Here is a 14,511-nt window from a genome sequence, read left to right as displayed (position 1 = left end):
CTACCTCCTATAATTATTGTGAGGATCAAATGAGATAATATTTGTAAAGCACTTAGCACAGTGCCTGGCACATAGTAGGAACCTAATAAATGCTTGTTTCCTTCCTTCCTTCCTTCCTTCCTTCCTTCCTTCCTTCCTTCCTTCCTTCCTTCCTTCCTTCCTTCCTTCCTTCCTTCCTTCCCTCCTTCCTTCCCTCCTTCCTTCTCTCCTTCCTTCTCTCCTTCTTCCTTTCTTTTTTTATGTATTTGTGTCCAACAAGCCCCTCTCTCTGTCAGACTTTTAGCTGCCCTGCTCTTAATCTGAGGTATTTTTGCACCAGGCATACCCTTTTCCAAAATTTTTCCCTTTGCCTGGTCCTTCTAACAAATCACTTTCCTTCCATGAGGCAAAGTGATTGCTCCATATTCTCTGCTGATTTCAGGACTAAAGATGTTCCAGCCATGGGGACTGGTATTTCTCTGGGGTTTTCTTATGATGCCCCCAGCCCAAGCAGAACCAAGAGGCCAGGCAGTTTTGAACATTGGTCCAGAAATCCTCAACAAAGGTAAGTCACAGTGATGGGTCAGAAAGACAGAAGGACAGGAGGGACTCCCACACTGAAACTATTAGAGCTGTAGTAAGGTCCACACCAGGCAGAGGATTCATGCTCCAGGATACTAGAGAAATATTGCTGACATCATAGTCCTCAGGCCTGAGGCCTTCGTTGACCTCTGTCCCAATTTAGAGAGGCCATGCAGTTCCAGGACTAACAACACTCAGATGGAGACGGGAAACAGGCTTCAGTCCATGATGACGTTTAGAACTCAGATTATGGCTGGGATATGACTGGGGTTGGGGTTCAGTTTGAGGCCAGTAATAGGGTTTAATCCATAAACAGAGTCAAGAATCAATCTGAGCCTGGGGTTAGTGATTGTTCTGGATGTGAGTGAGGGCTCAGCTCAGTGTGTGGTCAGAGGTCAGAGGGAAGTTCACCAGACCACACACATGGACACTAGGGATTTAACTCTGGGTTGCATCTGTAACTAGAACTTTTTTTATTGGGGAGGAGGCTGGATGGTTTATTTGTTGTGCTGACACACAGGCAACAGTGGGGGGGGAGGTGTATTGGCAATGCTGGTACCGAAGAAAAGGAGAGGAATGGACAAGAGTGGGAGGAGGCATGAAAGAGTCTAGTTGTGAGAACAGTTTTGACAGGAAGGGAGAACCTATCCCCCAAAAAGACCCATTTTCTGGCCCCATAGTGGGTATGGAGAGGAAGGTTGACAGAGAGAGAGAGAGAGAGAGAGAGAGAGAGAGAGAGAGAGAGAGAGAGTTATAGCTCTACTCAAAAGTCACAGTGGTCCAGCAGCTGAGCAGACAGGAAGTACTCTGCTACTCTGTTGAGCCCCAGTTTCCTCTTGGGTAAAATGACAATAATATTTGTCCCACTTACCTAAAAGAGGTTAATTTTCTTTTAGGAAAGTGTTTCATAAATCATATATTTCTATAGACATAGCAAGTGTGATTTGAATGATTTTTTTTTCCAGTTTTTTTCCAGGAACTTAAAAATCAAGATGTTATTGAGATCCTAAAAAACTTGCCTCTCTATGAAGCCATGAAGAAGAATCAGGTCAGCAGCATCCCTTTGATTGGAGACCTTGTCAGCAGTTTTCTGAAGCAAATTGTATGGTGAGTAATTTGGTGATATTCATACATCTTGATATGACTCAGTCTCTGAAGGGAGAGAGTCCAGTGTCACTTATTTACAGGACTGATTGTTTGTTTCAATTCAATTTAATAACATTTATTAAGTACTATATACTATATACTGTGCTAAGCAGGGAGATACCCTGTCCTTAAGGATCTTAGAGTCTAGTTGACCCAGGACCAAGGAGAAAGCATGATGAGGTACAAACAGCCCCGGATTTGGAGTCCTGGGACTTAGGTTCAAGCCTCTTAAATAACCTGAGCCTCAGTTTCCCAATCTGTGAAATAGAGTGGAACTATATAATCCAAGAGGTCTAAATGTACATTTTTATGTATGAACCTATAATGTGAGCATGTGTGTGATAGAAAGTGTGTGAGTGTATGCCAGCGAGATAAAGTTGTATGTATGAAGTGAGGAGCAGAAAGTTGGAGATGAGGACAAGATGTTTGACATTTGCACTTGAGCACACATTTATGTGCTCTCTCTGTCTCTAAGTCTCTGTCTTTATGTCTGTTTCTCCTATTATTCTCTGCTCTGTCTGTCTGTCTGTCTGTGTCTCTCTCACACACACACACATACATACACACATACCCCTATGTGGTACTCTACACATGTGACTTTTTCTCCTAGAACCAGACTCTCAGTGTAACAGGTAATTCAGCACAAAATCAGTCTCCACAGGCCCTTAAGACCAAGATTGGTGTGTGTGTCTGTGTCTGTGTTTAATACACATTTATAAAAAGTCTAATTTAAAAGTTTCCCTTCAAGGGCTCTTCTGCATGTCAGGCCTTAGGCAGCTGTTGACCATGTCCACCTTAGGTCTTATTCCATGTTTATGTGAAAGGAATGGGATGGGTGTATTTGTGTGTTTAGATGTATATGCATACGTGTGTATCAGTGTACATGTGTGCATATATATGTGATGAAATTTTGTTCTAGAACAGGTCTCAGAGATTCTAAGATTCTTTAGAGTTATAAGAAGAGGGCTAATTCAGTCAATTCAATAAGAAAAGTTAAGCAAAGCCATCATTTGGCATCCCATTTCATTCTCTTTCACTAAGGTATGAAATGAAGCCATTTACAAAGCACTACTGCAAGCAAGCATTTGGGTCTGATGGTTTATATTTGCCCCTTATGATTTGCTTTTTATACATGAATGAGTTGCATGCAAACTCCCTCCCTTCTGTTAAGAAGGCAGGTACCTTGGTCCCAAGACAACATCTTGGGTCTACGGTTAGGGAATCTGGGCCTCATTCTTGCTTGTCTATCATTCATTCTCTTGCTGCAGGCTGCGAGTCACTGAGGCCAGCATTCCCAAGTTGGCATTTCAACTTTCTGAGAAGGGTCATCTCCAGATCAGGATCCCCATGGATATGGTGGCTGGCTTAAACACGTGAGTAATCCTGCCAAGAGTTTAGGCCACCTCCTTCATTGAAGCTGGGACCTCAGGGAGTAGCACTTGTCTAGGGTAGAGCCATACTCCCCATTCTTTTCCCCCAAGGTCCTTTGGCTTTCCACCCCTGTTATTGGGCCCAGGCTAAATCTAACTTCACCTAAGTCCTTGAGGATATGGTCTATCTGTTGCCTGTAGATATGACAAGGGGTCTGGGCATGAAACATAGCCACTCCACATGGGAGAGAAAGTCAAGGAAATAAACCTGAGAGAATAGAATCATAGCTTCTGGTACAGACCTGTCATTCTCACAATTATCTGTCCTGGACAGATAATCAGTGCTCCCAATTTACTCCTGCCCTCTCTTCCTAAGCCTGCTGAGTTCTTTTAGGAGATTGGGTGAGGCTCAGGGTGATTTCCTGGGGTATCTCTATTCCCTTTTAGCATAATTTCCAAAAAACTCATTGAGCTGCACATGGAAGTTGCTATCATAGCTGAAGTATCTACGGTAACTGACGTTCCAGGGAATTCTCATGTAGTCCTCAGCCAGTGTACTGACATCCCCAGTAACTTACGCATCGAACTTCTACAAACGTGAGTATTTGTATTTCATAACTAATAAGTTTTCACATCTAGACAGCACTTTATAATTCTTCAAAGTACCTTCTCATTCATTTGATTTGATTCTTCACTTTATCAAATGAGTCACCTTTATTTTTTTTCAAATTATGTAAGATGAAATTAAATAGTGATAAATGCATGTTCTTACATTTGGGTTAAAAAGTATCAATTTTATGAGTATGAAATGAGAGGAATGGTTATATAGCACTTTATCCAAAAAAAAAAAAAGATGAATGTCAATAATAGATGATCTATATCTCCTTCCAGTCTCTACAAAATTTTACAGGGATATACTCTGCATGTATTGAGGATATTAAAGTCAAGAAAAGGGAACTAGCAGTCTTTCATAAACAATGTTAAACAGCAGAGCAATGTCCATAGTCAAAAGAAAAATTGACAGTGGCTTTTTTCTCATTTGCAATCTCTGGTGGTTGAATAGTTTTGTGTCATCAAATTTCTATATTCAGAAATTTTGGGAACATTTCTCATATTATTTCTTGCATTCTCATATTCTTGCATTTTTACTTCTTGTGTTTTTCTGGAATGCTTACGATCCTTAAGTTGTTTCCACATGCCCTAACACTGAGATCAATTTGTTTTGCTTATGTGGAAATTATTATTCTTTTAATATTACTGCTTTTTTGTTCCCTTTCCAGACTGTCTTTCACTTCAGAATATTGGTATTCATCAATAAATTATTCTTTCTTTGCTTCTTCTGCTTCTTCTTCTTCTTCTTCTTTTTTTTTTTTTGCAGGCAATGGGGGTTAAGTGACTTGCCCAGGGTCACACAGCTAGGAAGTGTCAAGTGTCTGAAGCTGGATTTGAACTCAGGTTCTCCTGAATCCAGGGCTGGTGCTTTATCCACTGCACCACCTAGCTGCCCCCTTTCTTTGCTTCTTTAAAGAGACTTGCCATCTTGAATTTCTCTTCCATTAATTTTTACTTCTGTGTAGGCCGCAAATTCTGTCCTTTATTACTTTATCACATCTTTCAAGATGCTGATTTCTTTCTTGAACCATTCAGGAACATTGACTTTCTGATTCCTCCTAAGAAATTTGGGGTTCCCTAAGGGTGGAACCCAAAGATATCTAATTCTTTTCCCACATTGGGAATTCACTTTTCAGTGGCCTGGAGAGATGGGAGGGGATGGAGGAAACATGATTTCTACTAAGTAAACATGTGCATTTATATAGTAGCTTAAAGAGCATTGGACTTAGAATCAAAAAACACACTCTAGTTATGTACCTGTGGACAAGTGACTTAACTCCTCATTTTCCATTTCCTTATTTGCATAATAGGTATAATAATAATTGTGCCACCTATTTTTCATTATGATAAAAATGTTTTTAATAATGCAAAGGATTATATGAGTGTAATGTGTAACTAAATCATCATGGGGGGGCACTTTTACATTCTGATGTCTACTTTGTTTTCTTGTAGTCAATTAATTCTTGTTTTTTCTGGGGAACACTGAAACCCAAAATTCTGAAGGTATTAATAACGTGAAATAGCCACTAGGAACATTTTGGCAAGTCAAATTACACAAAGACATATTTTAGTTATCTAGAAATAAACAGAAAAGCTTCTAGGGCAAAAAAATGTGCTTTACATTTTGTCAAATCTTCAGTGTTCATGAAATTGTTTGAAGTCATTTGATATGACCTAGAACACAGCAACATCTATTTCCAACAAGTGCCCTTAGGAGCAATAAAACAGAACAATAGTAATGTCCTATTAAAAGTAACAGCAACAATCATAAAACAGCAATAATCTAGCATTAAGGTTTGCAAAGTGCTTTACATATATAATCTCATTTGATTCTCACGAAAATGATTATTCCCTTATTTTCACCAATCTTTGGATAAATTAATTAATAAACCAATATTTATTATTTATATATGCCAAGAGCTGTGCTAAGTGCTGAGGATACAAATACAAAAGCAAAGGCTTTGCCTGCCCTCAAAGTATTTACATTCTAATCAGGGAAACAATGTTTATAGAGGAACTGTGGACAGGAGTGGTGAGTAAAGTCACAAGGGAGTGTGACACTTTCCATTCAGAAGCAAAGGCAAAATTTATTTAATCATGGTTCATGGTTCTAAAAGGGGAAGGAGATTTTAGAAGAGGAAGGAAACTGAAGATGTTGGAATAAAGAAAAGCATGGCCAGGACTTTGCAGAAATAGTGCCCAGAAGAGGTATCCACTAATTAGGAAAGGGGTGGCCCAAAGCTTAAGTTCATCCTGGCCATGGTCTCTGGTATAGGCAGTCTGGTCTTTAGCAAGGAAATTATAGATATGGCCAGAGAGGAGGGAGTCCTTTAATATGACAATAGAAATGGCTTTCTGTAGTTGATAAATTTCTGGGGATTGTAATAATCTTGGGTACCTTAGAAGATAAATGTAGGGACAAAGAAACATAATTTATGTCCAGGAAATAAACCAACAACAACTCAACTATTTTTATGAGCTAGGTTGCTAAACAACAAGAAAACAAAAATCTGTTTTCCATAGTAGCATAAAATTCATTTTCCTGCAACTTTTGTAGATGTTGTTAAGTCATTTGTTCATTCGAGTCCAGCTCTTTGTGATCCCATGGACTTGTCCACGGGGTTTTCCTGGTGAAGAGACTGGAGTGATTTTCCATTTCTTTCTCCAGTGCATCTCCATTTTACAGATGAGGAACTGAGGCAAATATGGATTAAGTGATTTGTCCAGGGTCATACAGATAGTAAGTGTCTGAGGCCAGATTTTAACTCAGATCTTCCTGACTTTAGGCCCCTTGCTCTTACTGCATCACCTAGATGCCCTACTGCAGATATTGGCAGTGGTTAAAAAAAGGTAAAATATAATTTTTTTTCCATATGCCCTATTCAGTTACCATTTCATTGGTATCCTTCATTTTGCTTAACTTCTTGAAAAAGCCTATACCCAAGTCCTCTATTTTACCATCACCTATTTTCTCATCTTCTTTTAGTGTAGGTTCAATGATCTTTTTTAAACATTTGATTTATACTCTTTAATTTACATTGCTTTCAGTTCCCAATGACTACTCCATTCCCCAATCCCTCAACTCCTACCCCTCGCCCCCACCCAATAAAAAAAAAAAAACTTTCCCTTATAGCAATTAAGGAAATTGATATTTTGGCCATTTTTAAATGCATGCCTCATTCCACATCTAAAATCTATCACCTCTTTGCCAGTAGATGAGAAGCATGCTTCATGACCCATGAAGTCCTTTGAAATCATAACTAATATATATTTTTTACATTTTCAATGATTTCTTTATTCAGTCCTCATGCTCTTTCAACTTACTGCAGCTTTTCTGGTCGATGTGACTATTTTACCCTGCTTGAACAGTGGTGACAAACACTCCTAAATAGGGCCCACTAGATTAAAATGCAGTGTGTAAATATTTAACAAAATAAATAAAGATACAATAAAACACAGATAATGTTAATATGTGGTTTTCTAAGTCAATATGCAGTCTGCAGGGATCCTTCCATGAGGTTTAGTGGCCCCACTTCTATTTGAGTTTGACACTACTGTACACAACTAGTTTTGGCTTTAAAGGTAGCACACTCTGTTGGTTCTCCTCCCTCCCCTCTAGTAGTCCCTTCTCTATTTTCTTTACTGGTTCTGTTGTTGTTATTGTTCAGTCTTGGAATTCTTTGTCATCCTATTTGGGGTTTTCTTAGCAAAGATATTGGAGTGGTTTGCCATTTCCTTCTCTGTCTCATTTGACAGATGAAGAACCTGAAGCAAACAGGGTTAAGTGACTTGCCCAGGGTCACACAGCTAAGAAGTATCTGAGGCCAGATTTGAAATCAGGAAGATTAGTCTTCCTGCAGGCAGGCCTGGCATTCTATTCACTATGCCACCTAGCTGCCCATAATTGTGATTACACAAAATTGAAAAGTTTTCACTCAAACAAAATCAATGCAGCCAAAATTAGAAGAAAAGCAGGAAACAGAGAAAAAAATTATAGCAAGTTTCTCTGACAAAGGGCCCATTTCTCAAACACATAAGGAAATTATCCATATTTATAGGAATAAGAACCATTCCCAAATAGATAAATGGTCAAAGGATATGAACAGTTAGTTTTCAGAGAAAGAAATCAAAGCTAACAAGAGTCATATGAAAGATGTTCTAAATCACTAATAATTAGAGAAAAGTAAATTAAAACAACTCTGAGGTGCAACCTCACACTCATCAGATTCAGTAACATGTCAGAAAAGGTAAATGATAAATGCTGGAGGGGATGTAAAAAAAAATAGGTGGTGGAGTTGTCAATTAGTCCAATCATTCAGGTAAACAATTTGGAACTATGTGAAAAGGGCTATAAAACTATGTATATCCTTTGACCCAGAACTAGGTCTATTCTCCCAAAGAAATGAAAGAAAAAGACCCATTTGTACAAGAACATTTATATCCATTCATTTTGTAGTGGTTAAGTATTGGAAATTGAGGGGATGTCCATCGATTGTGGAATGGCCAAACAAGTTGTTATGGTATATGAAAGCAATGGAATATTATTGCAGTATAAGAAATAATGAAGGAGTTTGTTTCGGAAAAACCTGGGAAGATTTATATGTACTGATGCAAAGTAAAATGAACAGAATCAGGAGAACCATTTATATAGCAATAGCAATATTGAAAAGATGAACCACCTGTGAAAGACTTAGTAACTCTGGTCAACATAATGATATACCACAATTCCAAAAGACTCATGATGAAAAATTCTACCCACCTCCAGACAGAAAACTGATGCACTCAGAGCAGATTGAAGTGTAGTTTTTACTTCTTTCTTTTTCTTGTTTCTTGTTTCTTTTTTTTGGAACATGGCTAATGTAGAAATAGGTTTTGTTTTACTTCATATGTTATAATGATTATTGTATTTCTTGCTTTCTCAATGGATGGGGGTAGTTGTAGAGGGTAGGGAGAGAACTTGGAACTGAAAATAAAATAAAAATGAATTAAAAATGGTAAGTTATAGGAATTGTCAACCAGATTAGAACCAGTCTCTAACCTATGTATGGCCAGAGCCAAACAGAGCAAGCTAGAGACAGATGAGTCAGGAAATAGAGAGAAGTTTTTTTTTTTTTTCAGAGTGAGAAAAAAGGCTGGCAAGCAAGGAGGAGCTATAGACATATCTGCCCCTGGTAGGCAGTGTGGGGAGCAATAGTTATATTAGTGGCTGTCCAGTGAGTTGTAGTCCTGGCAATGAGGGAGCAGCAAGCATGTGACAAGTTTGATTCATTGCAGGACTTTATAAGTTTGTCCAGTGCTTGTTTTTGATCAGAGAACACCTGGTGAATTGTGTGATTTTGCCAGAGGGTGAGATCATCCAGAGAGTGATCGCTAAAGATTGTTGTCCTGACAACCTCAGGGCACAGCTTGCTTGCTGGGCTTTGGCTCTGCAAAAGGGGGGGGGGTCCCAAAGTTTTATTTTGTCATTTCTCCCTTTTGGCCAAAGGTAGGGGGTCTGAAAGAGCCCCTACACTGCTGGCCAATAACCACAAGAGGCCAGTTGGGTCAGGATGAGATGTTGCCCAGGGCGTTATCCCAGCTATAATTGCTAGATATTGTTTGTTTGCAAGCAGAAAGGGGGAGAGGGGCAAGAATGTAGAGGGGAAAATGCCAGCAAGCACTAAAATCAGGGCGTTGGTGGTTGGGGACATAACAAAATGGAAGAGGAAAATAAAACTAGGACAGTATATTCAGCCCTCCTCTGGAATCTTGGGACAGCTGTCTTGTCTGGAAGTTGGCTGCTTCTGGGTCTATAGATGAACCTTGAGGTCGTTGGAGGGTTCTGCCATCCACTCAGGAACAGGGATCTTCTTCAGGTGATCTAAGAGTACACATACACAACTTTGGAAGCTGTGGAAGTAGTCAGAAGGACCTGGTAGGAGCCCTTAGAAACAATCATTGATTGCACATAGAGATGGTCCAGTTTCTTAGCCATGCAGGGCTAGGGTCAAACGATGCAATAAGACTTTTCATAAATTCATAATCATAGTTATATCAATGTCAAATTACAGAACAAACTACTTAGAGGGCTCATGATGGACAAGCTTTAAGAAAGGACATTTTCAGTCAGCTAGGTGGCGCAGTGGATAGAGCACCGACCCTGGAGTCAGGATTCAGGAGTACCTGAGTTCAAATCCGGCCTCAGACACTTGACACTTACTAGCTGTGCGACCCTGGGCAAGTCACTTAACCTCCATTGCCCCACCAAAAAACAAAACAAACAAACAAACAAAAAAGAAAGGACATTTTCATGTCACCAAATCTTGAAACATAAGACCAAAGCAGTCCAATAGTTATCACCAATATTAACTAATATCAATTCTCCTTGTATTCTAGTGACCCATTCTCAATGTCCTTTTAACCAGCACAGTTTTGATTCCCAGATATCTCATATTATTATCTGGTCCCTAGATATCTTTTCTTGTACAATAGGCTTCATTCTCAGAACAGCTCTGAAGGGGCTCTGCTTCTCTGGTTCCAAATCTAGAGATTCCTAGATAATTCTGCTTGTAACAAGAGTTAATAAAATTTGGTACAATCACTTAAATTTGATCCTCCAATCTTGAAACTTCAGAGAATTTCAGTTTGTATGTTCCATTTGTTGTTTTTATCCTTACCTAAATCCTGTACCTGATATAAAAATCTTTTAAAAATGTATGAGGGTACAACTGTAAAATTAACTCTCCTACCTTTTTAATATTATCAGATAAATACTTTTAAATGGGAAAATAATTTCTCTTTTTTTTACATTCTCATTATCGATAATAAATTCTTAATCCAATTTTGAGAACTTATTACCAAAATACTCAAAGCCTGAATTTCCATGATGATATATTTGGAAGCCAATCATATACATTTGTATATAGTTCCTAGAAAAAAAAACAGTCTAATCTTATTGCTTTTCTCAAAATTTATCATTCCATTGAATTAGAAAACTTTTACATTACATCTTTGTCTTATTATTTTGCCTAATCATTTCCCCCTTAGGAGATATCATACCTATGTTACACTTTGACCACCAATACAGATTAAAATTGTACAATGTTTATCCTTGTATCCTATAATAGTTACTCAGAGATGTTCTAGTATCAATCTATTATTTAATAGATTTAGTATTGTACTTACAAAACTTCTTGATTATAGAAATTTGCTAAAAGAAGAAAAAGAGGTACATTGTTATAAGATAATGCCATAAATTCCCTTAGCTTTGTTTGATTCCAGGCATGAATCATATCTGACAGCCAATCATACATTTCACAGAGTATTAAAAGCAAGACTCAAGATAAACCAAGTAGGAATTTTCCTTTTCAGAAAAGAAATAGCACAATGGAGAAATAGGGTCATGAGGATCCTACCTTAGGTCAGGCCAAAGTCATCACAAAAACTTTTCCTAGGCACAGAGATCTACCTTTAGCAGTTCCCAGGCTGCAGAACCTGCCATTTTCTACTATTGACTTCATGACAATGCAACTATCCCTGTAATCAAAGCTCAAAATAATAGTAAGTCACAGTCTCAGATTTTTACCTTAAATAGCAAAATTTCACTAACCACAATTTAGACTTGAATATCTTTCCTGATGTTTCCCTAAGTTAACATTTCATTTATCCTTTACTTATAAATTAAAACTACCCATATTCTTGAGCTTCAACCATACAAATGCCTCATAGTTGACTCATCATTAATATGTTGAAACTACATCTTTAAACCACCTTATATACTTTCATAATAGCCAAGATTTTCAATTGAAAATTCACTATTATATATTAAATATTTAACAGTTTTAAATTATCTATATTTTTATCACATCCCTTTTAAAAACTCAATTCATGTGTCACAGTGTCCAGATTAAAAAAGTTGTTTTGTCTAACAGCAATTCTGTTACAATGGTCTCTCAAATTTCACAATATAAGAGAATTTAGAAATACAATAATGATACAAACAATATAATGTATATAAAACATGGAACAAAACTTCAGGTGACATCAATAGCATTTTCAAATTATCCCATATAAAAATCATTGATCTTCTTACCTTTGGCATTTTAAAATCACTTTTAAAGTTATCAGCCAGGGGCAGCTAGGTGGCACAGTGGATAAAGCACCAGGCCTGGATTCAAGAGGACTTGAGTTCAAATCTGGCCTCAGACACTTGACACTTACCAGCTGTGTGACCCTGGGCAAGTCACTTAACCCTCATTACCTTGCAAAAAAACCAAAACAAAAAAAACCTAAAATAAAGGTATGAGGCATGGAACAATTACATTCAATTAAAGAAATAAGAATGTGCTTAGCATATGCTGGTCACTGTGTTAAACACTTTATAATCATATCATTTTGATTTCACAATTACCTTGGGATGTGGGTTTCATTATTATTTTCTTCTTTACAGACTAGGAAACTGCGGCAGATTAAGATAATTTGCCTAAGATTACACAGCTAATAAATTTCTGCAACAAGAATATAATTCATTTCCCTATATTTTTCCAGCATTTTTTTCAACACCTGAATTTGAGACACTGATCTGAGATGAGAGGGGTTAGCTGAATAAGAGGGAGAAGGTCTCTGACAAGAGATCTTTGGTTTAAACAATCTTTCCTCTTTTCATGGTCAGAAATGTCAAGGAAGGGGGAAGCTAGGTGGCACAGTGGATAGAACACCGATCCTGGATTCAGGAGGACCTGAGTTAAAATCCGACCTCAGACACTTAACACTTACTAGCTGTGTGACCCTGGGCAAGTCACTTAACCCCAATTGCCTCACCAAAAAAAAAAAAAAGAAAGAAAGAAAGAAAAATTTTTTAAAAAGAAAGAAATGTCAAGGAAGAATTAATATACCATTGCTGTAAAGTGCAAACCTTTACCTAATTTTTCTTTCTTTCTTCATTCTGTGCTTACTTCCAAACCAGCTGCTTTTCTTCCTTGCCCTAGAACAATGAAGCTATCAGTCTTCAGGGGAAGTGTCAGCTACCTTTAACTTTTATAAAATGTAATCCTTATTTTCACTTAAAACAAATTCTACAGAGTGGTACCCTAAAACCCACTAAGATATTTCAGAAAGGATTGAGTTCCTGGAATTTCCACAAACCCCAGGAATTCTCCCCTGAAATCTTAAAATGATTAATCCCCAAACTTCTATAATTTGCTAAGATGTTTTTTTAGCAATTCTCCAAACTTTGATTATCTGACTTTATTACTGTAGTTCCGACTTGGCTCATGTTGAAATGACAGGAAAAAAAAGTGTTTTGCAGGCTTTTTCCTCTTTTCTTATAACCTAATCTCCTGCAGAAAGCCTAAAGTGGAGGGTAGTTCTGCTTTCTGAGACTATAGCTTCAAGTACAAAAGTTAATCAATCTTTTCCAGTGTCCTAAACTCTTTAGCTACAGACCTTAGAAGTTTTTCTGGCTGGCTGCATTTTATTTTTATCTTATTATTTTTTTTGTTTGTTTGTTTGTTTTTTTTGGTGAAGTAATTAGGGTTAAGTGACTTGCCCAGGGTCACACAGCTAGTAAGTGTTAAGTGTCTGAGGCCGGATTTAAACTCAGGTCCTCCTGACTCCAGGGTTGGTTCTCTATCCACTGCACCCCCTAGCTGCCCCTGACTGGCTGCATTGTAAATTTTTCAAGGTAACAGAATCTACAAATAGCACAAACAGGACAGATACACTTTACAAAGACACACAGACAAAATGACAGGCAAACAGACACAAAGCTTTCAATTTCACACAAATGCCACTTAAACAACAAATACAGGCAGGATTCCACAAAGACAAATTAGACCACAAATTCACAAAGCATGCAATTACAATCTCAACTTAACTTTAATTGGTTCAATAGAGGCACACAATTTAAAAATTTTACCAGAGGCACACAGTTTGCAGATTTTAACCAGAGGCATGTGGGGGTGGGGGTGAAGGGTGTGTGGGGAGAATACCAGAGCCTTGCAATTTGGAAATTTTAACCAGAGGTGGGAACAGAGAGAGGAAAAAAAACACAAGCACACATAAGCACACAGTTATAAAAGCACATCCTTCTTACTGAAGTGATCTGAGATGAATCACCAAGGAGCCCAGGGAGTTTTCCTCACAAAGAATGGGACATTCGATCAAAGGTGAGAGCTCAGAATGGATTGGAGCAGAGAGAGGCCTCACAGACTCTCCAGGCAAGGAGGAACTGGACTCTGGAGAAATCTCTGGTGGTGCCTAGTCCACTCCTGCTGGTTCTGGAAAGCCCATTTGGCCTGGTTCCTTATCCAATCCCTCTTCTGACACCATCATTTTAACTGGATTAGAACTGGTCTCTAACTTATCTATAGTCAGAGCCAAACAGAGCAGGCTAGAGACAGGTAAGACAGGAATTAGAAAGTTTTATTTTCAGAGTGGGGAAAAAGGCTTGTAAGCAAGGAAGAGCTATAGACACATGCTGGCTCTGCCCCTGCATGGGGGGAACTGAGGCAGTGTGGGAAGATCTCAATACTTATACTAGAGGCCACCCAGTGAGTTGTAGCCCTGACAATGAGGGAGCAGCAAGCATGTGACAAGTTTGATTCATTGTAGGATTTTCTGAGTTTGTCCAGTTCTTGTCTTTGGTCAGAGAACACCTGGTGGATTATGTGACTAGCCCAGAGGGTGAGATCATCCAGAGGGTGATCCCAAAGGATTGTTGTCCTGTCAAGCTCAGGGTACAGTTTGCCTGCTGGGACTTAGCTCTGGAAAACAGGGGGTCTAAGTTTTATTTTCTCAAAACAAAAAGGTTTTTTAAAGAAATAAAATGTTTAATTAATAAAAG

The 14,511-nt window shown here is 38.3% G+C and overlaps 1 protein-coding gene across 1 annotated transcript in view; it reads left to right on the top strand.

Moving 5' to 3' along the window:
- Window positions 1-429: 429 nt before the first annotated feature.
- BPIFB1 (BPI fold containing family B member 1) overlaps window positions 430-14,511 on the top strand; it is a 33,567-nt gene continuing 19,485 nt past the window's right edge. The window contains exons 1-4 of the mRNA XM_043980791.1: window positions 430-544; window positions 1,527-1,668; window positions 2,976-3,080; window positions 3,525-3,674. Coding sequence (XP_043836726.1) covers window positions 430-544; window positions 1,527-1,668; window positions 2,976-3,080; window positions 3,525-3,674 — 512 coding nt within the window. The remainder of the gene's footprint in view (window positions 545-1,526; window positions 1,669-2,975; window positions 3,081-3,524; window positions 3,675-14,511) is intronic.

This window comes from Dromiciops gliroides, chromosome 2, assembly GCF_019393635.1.
Source record: "Dromiciops gliroides isolate mDroGli1 chromosome 2, mDroGli1.pri, whole genome shotgun sequence".
Lineage (NCBI taxonomy): Eukaryota > Metazoa > Chordata > Mammalia > Microbiotheria > Microbiotheriidae > Dromiciops > Dromiciops gliroides.
The sequence above is the reverse complement of the archived record's forward strand: the minus strand, read 5'-3'. Positions and strand labels throughout refer to the sequence as shown.